This window comes from Rhinolophus ferrumequinum, chromosome 25 (genome assembly GCF_004115265.2).
Source record: "Rhinolophus ferrumequinum isolate MPI-CBG mRhiFer1 chromosome 25, mRhiFer1_v1.p, whole genome shotgun sequence".
NCBI lineage: Eukaryota > Metazoa > Chordata > Mammalia > Chiroptera > Rhinolophidae > Rhinolophus > Rhinolophus ferrumequinum.
The window spans coordinates 5,755,473-5,773,983 of NC_046308.1; the positions used below are offsets into that span (position 1 = coordinate 5,755,473).

At 40.5% G+C, this 18,511-nt stretch overlaps 1 protein-coding gene across 1 annotated transcript in view; it reads left to right on the forward strand.

The window, feature by feature from the left end:
* ANAPC5 (anaphase promoting complex subunit 5) overlaps positions 1 to 16,679 on the forward strand; it is a 30,701-nt gene extending 14,022 nt beyond the window's left edge. The window contains exons 7-17 of the mRNA XM_033097981.1: positions 758 to 948; positions 2,475 to 2,556; positions 3,193 to 3,282; positions 5,299 to 5,480; positions 6,570 to 6,705; positions 9,770 to 9,844; positions 11,552 to 11,673; positions 12,104 to 12,211; positions 12,294 to 12,441; positions 15,816 to 15,978; positions 16,340 to 16,679. Of these exons, the coding sequence (XP_032953872.1) occupies positions 758 to 948; positions 2,475 to 2,556; positions 3,193 to 3,282; positions 5,299 to 5,480; positions 6,570 to 6,705; positions 9,770 to 9,844; positions 11,552 to 11,673; positions 12,104 to 12,211; positions 12,294 to 12,441; positions 15,816 to 15,978; positions 16,340 to 16,551 (1,509 nt within the window). The 3' untranslated portion in view covers positions 16,552 to 16,679. The remainder of the gene's footprint in view (positions 1 to 757; positions 949 to 2,474; positions 2,557 to 3,192; positions 3,283 to 5,298; positions 5,481 to 6,569; positions 6,706 to 9,769; positions 9,845 to 11,551; positions 11,674 to 12,103; positions 12,212 to 12,293; positions 12,442 to 15,815; positions 15,979 to 16,339) is intronic.
* Positions 16,680 to 18,511: the final 1,832 nt, after the last annotated feature.

The following is an 18,511-nucleotide window of genomic DNA, read 5'->3' on the forward strand; positions in this document are numbered from 1 at the left end:
GATGTTGTGAGCAATGGGCGTGATAGAGGTGACCGAGTTTTTTAAGAATTGAGTTCCTAAAAATTCTTTCCTTTCTCCACTTTTGTCAGTGTAGTTTTTATTTTGTGTTTAAGGTCAAATAACACCATTCCTTAATGGATTTTCACCCTGAAAAACTTTTCTTAATAGCACCTGGCTTTGGCATGTGACTTTGTGCACATGTAGAAAGGTACCTGTTTTGCTCCCTGGTAACTGGGCTCTGCCTGTTTGGAGGGAATTTTAATTCAGAGAAATCAAACAAAATGAAAACAGTTTCAAGATAGAAAATAATTAACTTGGTAGACTAGTATCACTGTGTTTTAACTTGGACATTTAGAAAAATTAATTGTATAGTTTTTAATATGAATTTGGGTTTTAAAATCTTTATTTTTGAACTCTCAATATTCCTTATTCCCCGAGCTAGGTGAGTCGCCTCTCTATCCTCACATGTCACCTGATAGAACCAGTGACACAGTGGACGTAGGTTTAGGATAAAATGCTGGCGCGCATACTAATGGTACTCCTGTTTTTCATTTGAGGCCTCCTTCTGGGAGGAAACAAACCATTGTATCTTGAACCTGTTTTCTCTGCCTGGGGGGGAAATATGAACCTAAACTACGGCTGTCTTGTTAAAAGGGTAGGGCATACCCGGGTGTCTGCAGCCAGTAAGTGGGACTGAATTGGTCTCACACAAGAGGAAGTGGTACATTTACAATAAGGGGACTGTTTCTTGTTTTAGCATTATCTCAGCTACTTAAACAACCTCCGGGTCCAAGATGTTTTCAGTTCAACACACAGCCTCCTGCATTATTTTGACCGCCTGATTCTTACTGGAGCTGAAAGCAAAAGTAACGGGGAAGAGGGCTACGGCCGGAGCTTGAGATATGCTGCTCTGAACCTGGCCGCCCTGCACTGCCGCTTCGGACACTAGTAAGTTTATAGATGGTTTATCCATGCAGAAATTGAAGACATCACGTCAAATGTTAATTGGGGTGAATTTTTTTTTTTTTAATGCTGTATTAAAAAGAAGAAAAGAAAAGAAGGGAGCTGACTGTTTGACCTGGACTTGTCAATAACTTCCAAAAGGGAAGTTTTTTCACAGGACAGAAGTTAATGAAAACCTTCTACCTAAACAGTCTGCCCCCTGGTGTCACTATTTAGCATTACTGTCTTAATACGTGGCCTCTTTCTTTCATTACTTCTAAGAACAACAGCCTTTGAATTAAGAGGAAATTGGGTCATTAGGCCAGAGATTCCCAAAAGGATTTTTCGGAGGTAATAATGGGGATGCAAAAGCTATTTGCAGTATTTCAAAAAACCAAAAGGAAGTTGTGCCTTTACTGGATAAAAGACTGCACTGGCTTATTAAAAGTCCCATGTTTATGCTCAGTCAGATGACACTTGGCTTATTCCATTGCTAACATATGCCTATGATTTTAATGAATAAAAATAGAAAAACTCATCAGTTATTTAGTAAATAGAGTTAAATTTGGTGAAAAATTGTCAAAACATGGAGGCTATTTTATAAACAATGAAATAATATGAATAATGGTGAAAAGATAGAAAATCACTGATTCAAAGAGTCTCTCTACCCCCTGTAGCTTTTTCCTATTTGAGAGAAATGTGGTTTCTGCTATAGGTATCTTTGAATCGGGACTCTAGGGTGTATTAATGGAAACAGAGTGTCCAGAGTTCAAGAATTGAGAGTTTTGTCTCTTGCTGTGTGGGCCAGGCAACACCCAGGAAGTTCTGTTAACTTCTGGTTGTCACATTTTAAAAGGGACATAGATGAGCCGGAGCTTGTATGGGGGACAGTCTCATTGGAGCCATTCAAAGCCATGTAATAACAATTATATAGGAAGGTTGTGAGAATGTTTAACCTGAAGAAAAATGATTTGGCTAAATGTGTGTCTGACATATTCATGTACTAAAAGGTCATGTGGAAAGGGCTTGGTCGTGGGCTACAACCACGGTTATATTGGTCGTGGTTGTGACTACTAGAGATGAGCGAGAGCTGGTAAGTGCAAGTTACAGGGCAAAATAGTTTTCCTCATTAAAAGAAAGAAGTTTCCCCTCTGAGAAAGATGCCAGTGGGGTTCTCAAGCCTAGAACGGGGGTGCCATTAAGACAATTGAAACATCAGCTTGATAGTTGTACCTGGTAATGTTTGGCTATTCCACCGCTAAAATAAACCTCTTGGAGCTGATACCAAGAAAAGCTAATCCCTGATTCCCTTTTTAGTAGAAATCCACCTTAGAAGGGGCCTGTTCTGTGTCTCCTTTGTTAATGTCTCTTGCTGCTGGGGCAGGGGACCGCCTCTGGGGAATAAGCCCATCAGTACAGCTTCCAAAGCAGAGGCCTGCACTCAGATGAATTACTGTACAGACGGTTTCCTGCTACTGTTGCTTGTGCATGTTTGTGATTGTTATTGAGATTAATGTTCATTCTTTCCTTAGTCAACAGGCAGAGCTCGCCCTGCAGGAGGCGATTCGGATTGCCCAGGAGGCCAACGATCACGTGTGTCTCCAGCATTGCTTGGTGAGGCCACCCTCCTTCCTTGGAAGTTCTGCCCACGGGTTGAGTTGGCCTTTGGAAGGCCCCTTTTAAATCGAGTTGTTTTGTCGTTGGAGCAAAGGTCCTTAGCAGTGATGGGACAGTAGTTAGGTAGTCATGGGAATGCAGGAAAGGCAACTGTATTTATCTGTCTTAATTCAAGACATCTGTTTTGCTTAGGCGGTGTCTCTTACCTACAAATTTTAGTGCAATTTGCCATGAAAAACTATCACATTAAACATTGGCATTAACAAAAAGGTGTATACAGCACCTTGTCGCTGGTTGAGACGTTGTCTTGTAAAAGCATAAGTAAAATGCTGGATTCATTTAACAATCACCTGAGAATTTCACTTTCTCAATTAAAGGCCATATGGGGGCTTCATGCTTTTTTTCTGGAACACTCGATACTCACTGCTGTCAGAAGTGAAGAAAGTCAGTAGCTTGTTTATTTGACAGTTTTCCTGTGTTTGACAGGTTTCACTTAGGTTCATCATTCATGAAAGAGCATGTGAGAGGATTTATTTTGTCCCTTGTTAATTATTTTTTGCAACCATGCTGATATTTCAATAGGACAGTAACCATTTCACTGTTAGGATATATTTTGATGATTTCTCTTACCAGAGCTGGCTTTATGTGCTGGGGCAGAAGAGATCCGATAGCTATGTTCTGTTAGAGCATTCCGTGAAGAAAGCAGTACATTTTGGGTTACCGGTAAGGCTCATCATCCTGTGAGATTGTTTAAATAAATGGTGTGGTTTTATTCTTGGTAGTTTCATATGACCTTAATTATTAATTAAACTACTAAATTCTGTAAGATAGGTTTCTCCCTTTATACTGGTAACACCTGTTAAAGTTCCATTTATCAATTTGATGAGTTTTTGTTTTTGTTTTTATTTTTTTAGTTTATTGATCGTTAATTTTCACATATTAGAAAAATTTCAGGAAAGGCTTAATTTTAAACCAGGGATTGGCAAACTTTACAGCCTTTGGGCCACATCTGGCTCACTGCCTGCTTATGTATGGCTCTCGGGCTAAGAATGGGCTTTATTTTTTTTTTTAACTCTTATTTAAGTGTGTTTTTCCAGGACCCATCAACTCCAAATCAAGTAGTTGTTTCAATCTAGTTGTGGAGGGCGCAGCTCACCGGCCCATGTGGGGTTCGAACTGGCAACCTTTTTAAGAGCACCACAGTCTAACCAACTGAGCTAACCGGCTGCCCTGGGTTTTACATTTTTATTTATTTATTAAACAAAATTTTTTTTTTAATTTTTTTTTTTTTAGATTTTAGTGGGAAAGGGGTACAGGACTTATTGGGGAACAGTGTGTACTTCCAGGACTTTTCCAAGTTAAGTTGTTGTCCTTTCAATCTTAGTTGTGGAGGGCGCAGCTCAGCTCCAGGTCCAGTTGCCCTTGTTAGTTGCAAGGGGCACAGCCCACCATCCCTTGCGGGAGTGGAGGAGTCAAACTGGCAACCATGTGATTGAGAAGCCCGTGCTCCAACCAACTGAGCCGTCTGGCCACCCGGGAGCTGAACGGCAGCTCATTGTCTTCATTCCACTTGTGGAGGGCACAGCTTGCTGGCCCATGTGGGAATTGAACCAGCAGTCCTGTTGCCCCGAGCTTGGGTTCTAACCAACTGAGCCACCCATCCGCCCCGGGTTTCACATTTTTAAACAGTTGGGGGAGAAAACAATAAAGAAGACTAGTAATAGAGGTAAAATGTGGTCTGCGAAACCTAAATTATTCACTATATGGCCCTTTATAGCACAATTTGCTAATCCTTGTTTTAACAATAAACAAAGCCAGGCACCAGTAAACCTGATAGGCAGATTCGTCCTTTCTCATTTTGAGTGACAGGGAAGGACCTGAATTACAGTCCTCGATGACAAATACTGAGGGGCATCGGAAGGGCATAGTCTCTACATGTGAGGGAATAATGAATCTAGATTACTGTTGCACAAAGAACCTTATTCCATCTCAAAAACATCTACTGAAAACTGGACTATAGGCAGTGGGATTGCTTAAGCATCTGTTTGCAACAAATTCTAGTAAAAATGAAAGTAATTGTATGTAATAATTTAAAGTATATGCTTTTCAAATCTGTAAATTGTCCACTGGACTCATTTCTGGAAAAGGAAAGTTTTATGTTACAGAATTAGTTATAGTGACAAAAGTAAGTGGCTCCTTAAAATAAATGGTAGACTTCTTAAGTACAATTTTTGTTATGGATTTAAGCTGACTGTTTTTTAGTTGAGTTTTCATCCTTGAAAATTTTACTAAAAGTTAATGAAAAGATAATTATGCTTATAATAGACATCCTTTATAAATATCCTAATACATAATATACCTAGCACTATTTGACATACGATTTCATTTTAATCCTCACAGCAATTCTTTATGATAGGTTTGATGCCCATTTTACAGATGAGGAAGCTGAGGCTTGGCTAAGAAGCTAAGTGACTGGCTCCAGGTCACATAGTAAGTGACAGAGGCAGTGTTTAAGCTCAGGTCCATTTAATGTCAAAGCCCTGGCTATTCCCAGTATACTAGGAACTGGAGCACAGTTCAGAAACACAGCTCTATGGGTCAGGATCAGGCTGTAGGTACTTTCCTTTTAAATAGTGCTGTCACTGTGCATGTGCTATAATGTAAAATATGTGAAATTCTGAAGAACAAATTCTGTTGTATGATCTCTGTCTTGGGCCATGGGTGTGTCCGTCCCCCTAGTACCTCGCCTCCCTGGGAATACAGTCCCTAGTTCAGCAGAGGGCTTTTGCTGGGAAGACAGCAAACAAACTGATGGATGCCCTAAAGGACTCTGACCTCCTGCACTGGAAACACAGCCTGTCAGAGCTCATTGACATCAGCATCGCACAGAAAACTGCCATCTGGAGGCTGTACGGCCGCAGGTAGGTCTTCAGGCACAGGGTCAAGGCCATGCGGTGTGAACCCTTTTATAGACAAGCCGGGGCTGGCAGACTGGTTCTGTGAGAGACCAAACCTACAAGTGTTTCCCCCTTTGATGGAAGTGGTTCATGCAGGGGAGTAAAGACAGTGCTTTAAAGTTTCAAAACATTTTGTACTTTGCACAGGCTTTGCAGTTTTTGCCCCACCCTGTTCTTATTTACTCCTCCTCACTGCTCTGAGATAACTGGTGGGTGATGTCGGTTCTGAGATGGATAAACCAAAGTTCACATATCTCATCTGGCCAAGATCACAATTGTGCTGAGTAAGTGGCAGAGCCAGAACTCAAAGCCAGGTCCTCTGACTCCAAGCACTGCCCCTGCGCTCTGAGATAGGAACCTCTTCCTGTTCGCAGGAGGCATGGGCCGTGGTCCCTGAAGCTGAGCATCCCCTGAATCCCAAAACTGTTATGTAAGAAAAGCTGCTCCCTGTTGACTGAGGTGTGTTCTCTGGAATGAATATCTGTAGCCTTGTGTTTAGTTTCCATTTAGCCTGGAAGTAAACTTCTGAACCAGAGTTTTAATCCTGGAGCCCTGTCACTTACCTCACCTTTCACCTGACAATCTGCTGTTTGTAGGAATTCCATAATGAAAGGAAGAGCTCAGTTCGCCATCTTGTTTTTGTACTTGAGATAATTTTTTGGCACAGTGTGGTCTGAAACAGCTGCAGACGCTGGCCACAGCCTATACTGCCGGAGCAGCTGGTGCCAGGATGGCATCGGGTCCGAATTTACCCATGAAAACTAATGAACATACTGTGACCATGGGAAACCAGAGGCGATGGGGCGTCTGGAGCTCAGAGCTCCCGGTCGTGCGTAACCCCTGCGTGTTTCCTTCGGTGCCGCACATCCAGGGCTCTGCTAGTCCTGAGGGCGGGAGAGCTGGTGCCTGGAGGCAGCTGCTCGCAGGAAACCAGAGCCGGCAGAGGGCCTTAACTTCCTCCCGTTTCCACTGACGATAACTGGGGTGTGGGGGGTGGGGGGACGCGGCCTGGGTCCCTTGACTGATGGGCGCCCCCGCCGTCTCCTCGCCCAGCACCATGGCGCTGCAGCAGGCCCAGATGTTGTTGAGCATGAACAGCCTGGAGTCGGTGAATGCGGGCGTGCAGCAGAACAACACGGAGTCGTTCGCTGTCGCACTCTGCCACCTTGCGGAGCTGCACGCGGAGCAGGTAGGCGGGGCGGGCCAGAGCGCTTCCAGAGCAATGGAGGCTCTGCGCTTTCTCCTCCAGTGCTTGAGAAAAGCACTGGTCGTGTCTTGGCCAGGCCTGGTTGGATGCAGGTGGTGGAAAGGGTGCAGTCCCGAACCATTGGAAATGGACTGGGTGTGGGGTCTGCAAAGTTGAACTTGGTTGTTGAACTTGGATTCCTTTTGGCATCAGCGAAGGGAATAAGAGGTCAGCTGTTTCCATGTGACAAGTGGAATAAAAAGGAGTCTTTGAAGTTTCTGGTTGTAGAGCTCTGTTTACAGGAGAGGGGAGCGTAATAAAAGGATTGCTAAAATGATAATATCCGGTGTTTGTTATGAACTTGTTCTGTGCCAGGCCGTGTGCTTGGTTTTTCAAGTATATTATCTTATAATAGCCCCGTGAGGTCAGCTTTATTATTATCCCTATTTCACAGAACAAGAAAAGGAGATCCAGGGAGCTAAGTCCTGTACCCACAATCAGTACATATCAGTCAGGGCTTCACCCCAAGTCTGATCGACTTCAAGGACAGTGGGAATTGGACAGAACCTTGACTTAGAGCCCCAAGTAATTGTACATGGTTCTCTTTATAGGGGATTGATTAAAGGGTCTCATGCTGCTCTAGGCTCTCTCTCTCCTTTCATGGGCAAGAGGTCAGGGAAACTCTTAGCTAAGCCCTCTCGCCCACTAAACACTGCCTCGCTATAAGTACGTTTCCTTGATCGTGTTATTTTTCTCCATCTTTGTGGTAGTATCCATTGTTTTTAGGTTGCATCAGAACACTCAGCATTCCCTAATCTGCAGCCTAAAGGTCTTTGTGTGTTTCCACCCCTTTCAGAAGTCTCCCTTATATTTTAGCATTTTGCAGTCCTGTAGGTAGCTGTGTAAACAGCAGGTGGTAAGCTCCGGCTGGTGGGTTCCAAATGCACCTTCAGCTGCTGTTTCTTCCTGGAACTGGGGAGCATCACCCTCGCTTTCTGACCTCAAAACAGCAGGCCAGCCAGCTGTACTTGCTGTTTGCGTTCCTCCAGGAATGTTCGTGTTCATCACTTTCTTGGTTTCCCCCCCCCCCCCCCCCCTTAATGGCACTGGAACCTCTTTGACATCCTTCTTTTCCTGTCCTGGTGACATGGTAACAGATGAATCAGTGAACCTTCAGTTAGGGATTTGGTGTGAGCCTCATGCCACTTTTTTTCCCAACAGTTTTATTGAGACATATTCACACACCATATAATTCACCCATTTGAAGGCTCCCATGTGAGTTTTTGAAGCTGGATTCTCCCCTCTGACCCTAACCTTAAACAGTGGAGTAATTTCATTCAGTTCTCTTTAAGTTATGTACAGTAGAAATGCTTTTTTTTTCTGTTGGAATGGAAAAGTACTCTACAGAAATCTTGTTTTGGCCAAATTCTTTAGTCTTGAAACTTTCTCTAAGGCCTATTGTTCTGTGATGTTTTTTTCCTGGGGATAAGACCTTGAAAAGTAACTGTGCTCTTTGGATCTATATTAATATTTCCGTCTTCATCCCCCTTTCATCTCTGGGCTGATGTGAAAAACCTGCTAACCCTATCATTGCTCGGCTCCAACGGCCGGATGTGTTAGGGAATGTTTTAATTGCACAAAAAATAGTCAGTGACCTCTTTATTTCAGTTCAATTTCTTTCACCCCTTTCTGTAACCTGCCTTAGAAAGACCTTTCTAGTGTTAGAACATCAACCATGTAGATACATCCACTGGGCTGATGACTGTCATAATTTTAATTACACAGGTTAGACTGAACTGCAGTTTCCGAGCTTCCTCCTGTAGCCCAGAGGAAGTACCGCCCCCGTTGCTCTTTCTGCGTAATTCTGGTTCATCATGTGTCATTCATCTCCTAGCCTCAGCAATGGCAGGCTTCAGTGGGAATGTTTGGGGGGGGCGGGGGGTATGCAGCATGCACACTGTTCTCTCTACCCGGCCTGACTGACGACAACCCATCTGGATCCATGTGCCCCACTCCCCATGGCAGTCACGAAAATAACTGGCAGGATTGGTCAGTTAAAATCACAAGAAGAAAGAGATTAATGATCTCTTATAATTCAATGTAATTTCCACTTCAAATAGAAGTTCACTTGCAGTCTAATCGAGCTTCTGTATAGACAGAAGATACATCACCTAATCAAAGATTGGAACAAACTGAAAAGCTTTTGGAGTCAACAAAGTGAACATGAACATCCCAACAATATAAGAGTGTAAAAAAGACATGAACATGCATTTGCAGAAAAAGCGTAAGTGGCCAAAACAGGCCAAGATGCTTAAGTATGGGGGGGGGGGGAGAAAGCATAGAATACTGATGTGAAAGTGCTTAGTACATTTCTGGAGAGTAATTAGTAATATGTATCAAAGCACAAGTGCCTGTCATTTTGCTTAGCAATTCAACTTCTAAGTTTTTATCCTAAGGAAACAATTGGACAACCGTGCAAAGATATATGCACCAAGATAGTCATTGTAGCATTTTTTAAAATGAAAACGGAAACAACCAAAATATCCCAAACTATGAGATTATTTTGGTATGCCATAATTTATTTACCTAATAAATATTATAATATAGATTTGTATTTACTGACACTGGAAAGATTTCTTTCATTGAGAAACTATTGAGTGCTTACCGTGTGGTAAACAGTGTTATAGGCAATTTATAAAAGTTGTACGTATATCTACTTTTGGAATATCTATATGTTTTATATTTATGTTCATAAAAGAAGTCTAAAAGGATATGTGCCAAAACATCAACTATGACTTTCTTTGGTGAGGTTGAAAGTAATTTGTCTCTTTCTTGTTTACATGTATTTTAGGAGTTTTTTTCTAGAGTGAACATGTATTATGTGAGTAACTTAACAAATAAAATATATTAGAACCTAAAAAAAAGCCCTTTGATACTTGATGGTCTCCGCCTAGTGTCTTCCAGGTTCTGCTCCAAGAACGGATGAGTCATATCTGCATCCTGCACAAGGTGCAGCAGGTGTGGTTTCAACCCAAGTGTGCTCATCACATCGCATCTTTCTGTTTAGGGCTGTTTCGCTGCAGCTTCAGAAGTGCTGAAGCACCTGAGGGAGCGATTCCCACCCAATAGTCAGCATGCCCAGGTAACCTGTCTTGCGTGGCAATGGATTTATTTCTGAAAAGACTTTTTATTGTAAGCTGTCTTCTGAAAGGCTGAGAATAAACTCTGAGAAAAGATTTCAAGTAGGGTACTATTTTTCTTCCCGTCTTAGTAATTCTAAGTTAGTATTCCTTGTATCTCTAACTGTGTGTGAATAAGAAAAGAAATCATCAGTGTCCTTCTGATAGCTGGAGAATAAGGTCTCAGTTTTGTTATTTTGTCTCATACTTGGCAACTCTAATCTTTTCCTTCCCAAACTGAATGACCTTTTGAGAACATGTTGTACCCAGAAGGAATGAACTTTATAGAGGAGTCCTAGGCCCTCTGTTCATGATTGCAATGGTTTTTTATCTCTGATGGGGCTGAGAAAACTGTTGCAAGGGGCCTCTTTCTTTTCCTCCCCTTACCAAGTTTAGTCTTCAGTGGGTTAGGGAATTTGAAATCATAAGAGACCTCGGCCTGGCATCTCCTCCTGCTGGTCGCTGGGGCTGCCATTCACATGGGTTGTTGTCTCCCCCTCATTAGATACGACGTGAGTGCCCATCTGCATGTGAACTATGCTGGGATCTGAATTCAGAGTACTCAGAGCGAAAGGCAGTTTGCAAATAGGGTGGCAGATAGCACCCAAGGATGAAGTGTGGCTCTGTGCTGGTGCTATTGCAATGCAATAGTTTGGGTTACAGTTCTAGCCATTTTTTCAGATGGTGCACAATAAAAAAAAAAGACAATTTAGTTTACAGAAAAAAACATGTATGGCTCATAAATATGTAATAAGATACTTAACCTGGTTGGTGGTCAGGGAAATACAAATTAAAACAATAATGAGATATTTTATCCCCATCAGATTGGCCACAAGTGAAGTATCTAACAATACCAATTGTTGGTGAGGTTGTGGAGCAACGAGTAACGTCGTTACACTACTGGTGGGAGTGTAAACTGGGGCAACCCATTTGAAGAGCAGATGGGCACTATGTTAAGTGAAATGTCTGTCCCACAGCCCAGCATTTCCACTGCTTGCTGGACACCCGAGATAGACTCTTGCACAAGGAGAGGTGTACGAAAATGTTTATTGCAGCACTATTCAGAAGAGGGAAAAATGCGTACTCCCTATATGGCCATCAGCACAATAGAAAAGCAGTCGTATATTAATATAACTGAAAACCATTCATCAGTGAACAGGGATGAAGTAGAAGTTCTTCTATTAACATGTGTATGTCCCCCAAAATAACGTTGAGCTTCAGAGCAAGTTGGCAGCGGATGCTTACAGTATGATATTATTTATTTATACAAAGTTTAAAAACATACGGTATATTGTTTAAGGCTAAGTGTATATGTTGTAAAAGTATAAGAATGTGAACAATAAATACCAAATCAAGAGCATGCTTTGGAAAAAGAGAGGGGAATGAAATTTGTAAAGAACTCCAATAGTATGTTAAATAGTATCTGAAGCGGATAAAGCAAAATGTGAGTTGACAGTTGATGATTGGCATACATGTGTTTTTTTATTCTTAGTACTTTTTCACTTACTTGAAATATTTAATCATTAACATTCTGATTAAATTGCAAACAAAAAGGAATGTGTGTGAATTGTAAAGATATTTGCTAAGCAAGCCAGAGTACGTTTTTTCTCTGTTGAATAATGAGGTGAACAGTTGCCATTTTGTCCCTAATTGTGTTTTTTTCTTATTAGTTATGGATGCTATGTGATCAAAAAATACAGTTTGACAGAGCAATGAATGATGGCAAATATCATTTGGCTGATTCACTCGTTACAGGAATCACAGCTCTCAACAGCGTAGAGGGTGTATATAGGTAAGAAACTTGGAAAACTCCAACCCAGACATTCTCAGATGGCTGTATTCTAACTTGTTTTGTGTAGATTGATTTATTATAATAGCTTTAGCTTAGGAAAAACCTTTTTTCCATTTACTATGTATTTATTACAGGAAATGAGAAAATACAGATAAGCAAATGGAGAAAATAAGTACCACCCAGAGATAATCATTAACATTCTGATATCTATAGTTCCAGACTGTGCGTGTGTGTGTGTGTAACAAAAAAAAAAAATAAAAATTTTTTTCCCCTCTTTTAACAAAAATCCTGTCAGGCACAGTTCTTTCCTTTGGGGGTCTAATTACAGTCTAATTGAGGAAATAGGGATTCTAATCTTAACAGTGACTATACTTAAAACCCTTGCAAAACCTCAGCATAACCACTTACGTTTACTTTGTTTCTCTGTCAGAAAAGCAATTGTACTACAAGCTCAGAACCAAATGTCAGAGGCACACAAGCTTTTACAAAAATTGTTGATTCATTGTCAGAAAATCAGGAACACAGAAATGGTGATCAGGTAAGAGAGGTCTCTCCTCATCTCACCTACCGACGTACTTTGTGGTGGATCCTCTCATCCTGTGTCTTCCTCTTTGGGGCAGTGTCCTGCTGTCCGTGGCAGAGCTGTACCGGCGGTCTTCCTCCCCCACCATCGCGCTGCCCGTTCTCCTGCAGGCTCTGGCCCTCTCCAAGGAGTACCGGCTGCAGTACTTGGCCTCTGAAACAGTGCTGAACTTGGCTTTTGCCCAGGTAAGCTGATTTCTGTTTTTATAGCACATATTTGTAGTCAAGAACTGGCAAGGCTGTTACTACGTTTCGGTTTTGAAAAGGACAATAATGCGCTTTCACTTCTCAATGTTGAAGTCTGGGAATGTGGTCTCCATGGCAAGCTGTCCACAGAAGTCTGGAGTTGTGAACGTGGTGACAGGCTGACACCTCCCAGTGGCACTGGCTTCACCAGGCTGCGTGTTGTAAGGAAGACTTGCCTCTTCCTGGGGGACACTTGCATCGTAGTAATGATTAGCTGGCCCAGAGCCGTGTTGCATTTAACAAGGGGGTGAATAGAAGAAAGAAATGAGGAAGTCATATGTTCACTAGAAGGTTTTGAAAATTAAATTGTTTTATGTCTGTTTTCTATCTCTCTCTATAGAAACGAAAGGCCACGAGAGAAGGGACTCTTGTTTTTTTCCCTACTGTATCCCATGGTACCTAGTAGGACCTGCATATAATAGGCTTTTAATATTTATTGAATGAATGCCTTTTGAACTCACTGGAGGAATTTACTAACTAAAGCAGAGGTTCCCCAAACTAACCGTGCATCAGATTTATTGGGAAATTTAAAAAATATTTACCTGGCCTTACCTCGAAACTACTGAGTCAGAACTCTAGGGGTGGAACCTAGAAATCTGTTTTCCTTAGTGGCTTCCCCAATAATTCTTTTCTTTTCTTAATTAAGATAAAATTTACATAACATAAAATTTACCATTTTAACCATTTTAAAGTATATAACTGAGTGGATTTTAGAACATCTATATCATACCTACATATAGATATATGTTAATAGCTATAAATATAGACTAATTTACAATATCTACAGTGTTTTGTAACCATTACACTGTCTAATTCCAGAATATTTTTATCACACCAAAAGAAGGCCCTATGTCCATTAATCAGTCACTCCCCATGCCCCCCTCCCTCCAGCCCCTGGCAACCGCCAGTCTACTTTCTGTCTCTATGGGTTTCCCTATTCTGGACATTTCATATAATGGAATCATACAATACCTGGCCTTTTGTGTCTGACTTCTTCACTTAGTGTAATGTTTTCAGGGTTCATTCATGTTGTAGCTTGTGTCCGTATTTCATCCATTTTAATGACTGAATAATACTCCATGATGTATACCCATTTCATTTATCCATTCATTGATTGATGGACAATTGGGTTGTTTCCACCTGTTATGTATAGCAGTTCATTGATATACAAGTCTTTGTATGAATATGTTTTCATTTCTCTTGGGGAAACTTAGGAATGGAATTACTAACATGATAATTCTGTTTAACTTGATTCTGTTTAACTTGATTGATTTTTGTATATTGCACTTGCAATCCTGGGATAAATCCTAGTTGGTCATGGTGTATGATCCTTTTAATATGCTGCTGGATTTGGTTTGCTAGTATTTGCTGAAGATTTTTGCTTCTATATTCATAAGGGATATTGGTCTGTAGTTTTCTTATGATAGCTTTATTTTGCTTTTGTATTAGGGTAGTAATGACCTCACAAGTACTGGCCTGTTCTATTTTTTGAAATAATTTGAGAAGGATTGATGCTAATTCTTTAAACATTTTGTAAAATTCACCTGTGAAGCCATCTAATCCTGGGCTTTTCTTTGTTGGAATTCTTTTTGGTTACTGATTCAATCTCTTTATTTGTAGGTCTCTATAGATACTCTGTTTCTTCTTGAGTCTGTTTTGATAATCTGTGTCTTTCTAGAAATTCGTTCATATAATTGATCTAATCTGTTGGCATACAATTGTTCATAGTTTGCTTATCTAATCCTTTTTACTTCTATAAGATTGTTAAGTCCCACTTCCATTCCAGATTTTAGTCATTTGGATCTTATTTTTTTTCTTGGTCAGTATAGCTAAATGTTTATTTTCTTGGTCTTTTCAGTGAACCAACTTTCAGTTTCATTGGTTCTCAGTATTTTTCTACTCTGTTTTGTTTATCTTCATTCTGATCTTTATTATTTCTTTGTCTCTGTTAGCTTTGGGTTTTTCTTTCTCTAGATTGGTGAAAGTTTAGCTTACTGATTTTGAGATCTTTCTTTTTAAATGTAACAGCTTTAAGTTTCCTTCACTGCATCCTGTAGGTTTTGGTATGTTGTGTTTTTGTTAATCTAAAAGTATTTTCTAATTTCTCTTGTGATTTCTTCTTTGACCCATTGGTTATTTAAGGTTGTATTGGTTAATTTCCATATATTTATGAATTTTCTGGATTCCTTTCTGTTACTGACTTCTTATTTCATTCCATGTGGTCAGAGAAGATACATTGTGTGATTTCAGTCATTTTAAATTTATTGAGTATTGCTTTGTAGCCTAACATGTAATCTGTCCTGGAATATGTTCCATGTTCACTTGACAAGAATGTATACTGTGTTGTTGGGTGGAGTGCTCTATAGATGACTATTAGAGCTAGTTGGTTTCTAGTGTTGTTCAAGTCTTTTATTTCCTTGCTCATTCTATCCATTATTGAAAATAGAGTATCATACTCTCAAACTGTTATTTGCTGGACTCTTATTTCTCGCTTCAGTCAGTTTTTACTTCTTATATTTATAATTGTACCTTTTTAATGAATTGACCCTTTTATCAGCAATAATGTCCTTCTTTGTCTCTTGTAACAGTTTTTAACTTAAAGTCTATTTTGTCTGATATTAGTGTAGTCACTCCAGCTCTCTTTTGGTAACTGTTTGCATGGAGTATCTTTTTCTATCCTTTTACTTTCAGCCTATTAGTGTCTTTTAATCTAAAGTGAGTCTCTTGTAGATAGTGTATAGTTAGATCATTTTTTAAATCTATTCTGCCAATCTCTGTCTTTTATTTGGAAAGTTTAATCTATTTGCATTTAATGTAATTATGGATAAGAAAGGACTTATTCTATTTTGTTATGTTTTTCTATATGTCTTACATCTTTTTGTTCCTTAGTTCTTCCATTACTGCTTTCTTTCGTGTTAAATCGATATTTTCTAGTGTACCAATTTAATTCCCTGTTGTTTCTTTTACTATGTACTTTTGAGATATTTTCTTAGGGGTTCCCTTCCTCCAGTGATTCTACACAGCTAGCTCGACCCTTTGGAATCACCAATCTAAAGGATTTTGGTGCTGAATCTTTTTGTAAAGACAGAAACCTTTCCATAGTGTGAATAACTATTCCCTACTATATCTGTTGTAGTCTGAAGTCTGATGTCACACATTATATTTTCTAAGAGTGTAGTACATTGAATAGAATGCATATCAGGGAGAAGGTAAGCCAGACGTGGCCCTTCAGGAGAAAAGAGCCAGAAAGGAAGCCCTTCCTGTCGTGGGCAGTGGGTGTGGGTGTGTACAGTACCACCATGTTTCTTTTTCAGCTCATCCTTGGAATCCCAGAACAGGCCTTAAGTCTTCTCCACATGGCCATTGAGCCCATCTTGGCTGATGGAGCTGTCCTGGACAAGGGCCGTGCCATGTTCTTGGTGGCCAAGTGCCAGGTGGCTTCAGCTGCTTCCTATGATCCACCGAAGAAAGCGGAAGGTAGGAAGCCATACAAATGTTTTTCGTTAATACTATCACAAAAAACTTCAGAAATGTAGGACCCAGAAGAAGAAATTCTATGTTCAAATTTCACGTGGCATTTCAAATGCTTTCAAGTGCGTGCTTGGGACAAAGGTTGAAGGCAAATGAATGGTTATTTACCCTATAGAACCAGGCACGGGGCTAGAAATCAGGATTAAAGACCTTTATTAGCCTTACTGTAGTGTATTTTTTTCTTCTCATAGAATTGAATATAAAAGTGTCTGGTATATGTTAAGTCAATAAAAGTAGATATCAAGTTTTGTAAACTCTATGGGAAGTGTTGAGTCAAAACGTGATATTTTCCCCCACTTTGCATCAGCTCTGGAGGCTGCCATTGAGAACCTCAACGAAGCCAAGAACTATTTTGCAAAGGTCGACTGCAAAGAGCAAATCAGAGACGTCGTTTACTTCCAGGCCAGACTCTACCACACCCTGGGGAAGACGCAGGAGAGGAACCGATGTGCAATGCTCTTCCGGCAGCTGCATCAGGAACTGCCCTCTCACGGGGTGCCCTTGATAAATCATCTCTAGAGAGAACGCGACGCTGGACCACTGTGCAGAGTATAAGATTTTGGACTGTTTACACTCCGTCCTTCCACATAAATGATGTATTTGAGGTCTGTCTTGTCAATAAACTGCATTCTGATTCGTTTGTCTTATTTTGCTGCTAGAATATACATACTTGTTTTATTCTCCCTTTTCCTTTTGATGGCAAAGGACACCAACTTCTTGTTAATAAACTACCGTTAGTGTAAATATTAAAGATTATGTTCTTTCTGGGCAAAATTGCCAATATCGTAGTAGAAACTGTGCACACCCTCCTTCATTATGTAAATTCATTTACGCAGATGCTCAGGCAAAACCCCTTTGGGTAGCAGTAGATCTCTGTAGGGGTCAGCGCAGATTTCTCTGCAGCTGGAATTTCCTTCCGAAGCATCTCCGCCTTGTTGGATTGCATGGTGGTGCTTGTCGTGGACCCGTGCGTACTCGTGACTACATGTTGATCCCTGACTGGAGTGAAAAGAAAAAGCTCTGTTCGTGGTTTTTTGAATCAATGATAGAAAGCATATTTCAATCACTTTTGGGGTGTTGGCTTTCTTGTATCTTCTGCATGGGTATATTTTTTCTATATTTAACTATATTAATGGGGGATGATGATATCGTAAGTCTAGAAATTCATGATGAATAAGGTGATTATAAATTAAGAAAGCGTCTGAAGCTCAGAGGTGTGTGAATGCCATCGCTCAAATAAACAGTGTATATAATTGACATATCTCAGTGCTGCAATTAAGCAGAAGCTGGTTATTGCTTTGCTCAAGAACTTAACATTATCCTTGATTGTTCATGGAAAAATCCCAAAACAGTGACAATACACCAACCAAATTTTGCAGCTTCTATCATTGGCTCTTTGTTAAATTCAAACCTTCTAATGAAAAATCATTTATCTCCAAAGCTCTTTGAAACTGTCAAACAACTCCCACGCATTAGGGTGCGTTTGCTAGCCAAGACAGCTGCTCTGGAAACAAGTGATTCAAGGTAGAGATAGAGACACTAATTGGTATGTTGATGTTTAAAAATTTTTCCTAAAATTTCTTTGAAAGGTTATATATGTAGAGGGTAAAAATTAAATATTCTTAAAGGCTGTATAGTAAACAAGTAATTCTTCCTCCCAGGAAATTGCCACAATATCAGTTTCTTTTTATTCTTCCAAATACATTATTTTATCTGATGTCAGTTTTGGTCAATGTATTTAAACTAAGATCCTTCTGTATCTAAGAAGTGATCATAATCACTCTGCCTCAGCGTAAGAAGGTCCAGGAGATGGGGCAAGGTTGCTCAGCTGACCCCTCAGGTATCAACATTAAAAACCAGAAGTCGTCAAACCTGGCTACATCATTTGTAGGACAAGTGCAAAGTGCAAATACAAGGCCTATATATTAAGCAGAGCCTTACACCAGGTAGGGGGCCCTTCTAAGCATAGAGCCCTGTGCAAATGCCAGTTGCACACCTGTGAAGCCAGCCTGCACCCTGCTCTCAGCTTACCCTGGAAGGACTGAATCCAAAGCTAATAAAAAATGTGTGGCTACCTGCTACCTGTGACAGATTTGTTGTCTGGGGCCCATCTCTTCCTGGAAGGAATCGTGGGTTAAATGGCAAGTTTGAAACATCAGAGTGACCCCCAAACTCAGAACTGTCTGGGTTACAGACAATTGGCTTTTTTCCTCGTGGAGCATTTGGTGGGGGAAGGGAGAGTCAGACTGGTATAATTATGGGTGGTTTAATGTAGGGGTGTAAAAATTGATGATTTGGTTAAACAGGGAAAGGGTTTAGTGAAAGAATTGCAGCTAAATAGCCAGTGGGCACTTGCGTCTATACTTGAGATCTTAGGGTACATTGTCAAAGGAGAAGAGAAGAAAGTTCCCCTGAGCCAGTGGCTTGGCATGGTGGGAACTCTACCTAGAAGATTTGATGTTGAGTGTTTTTCCAGCCC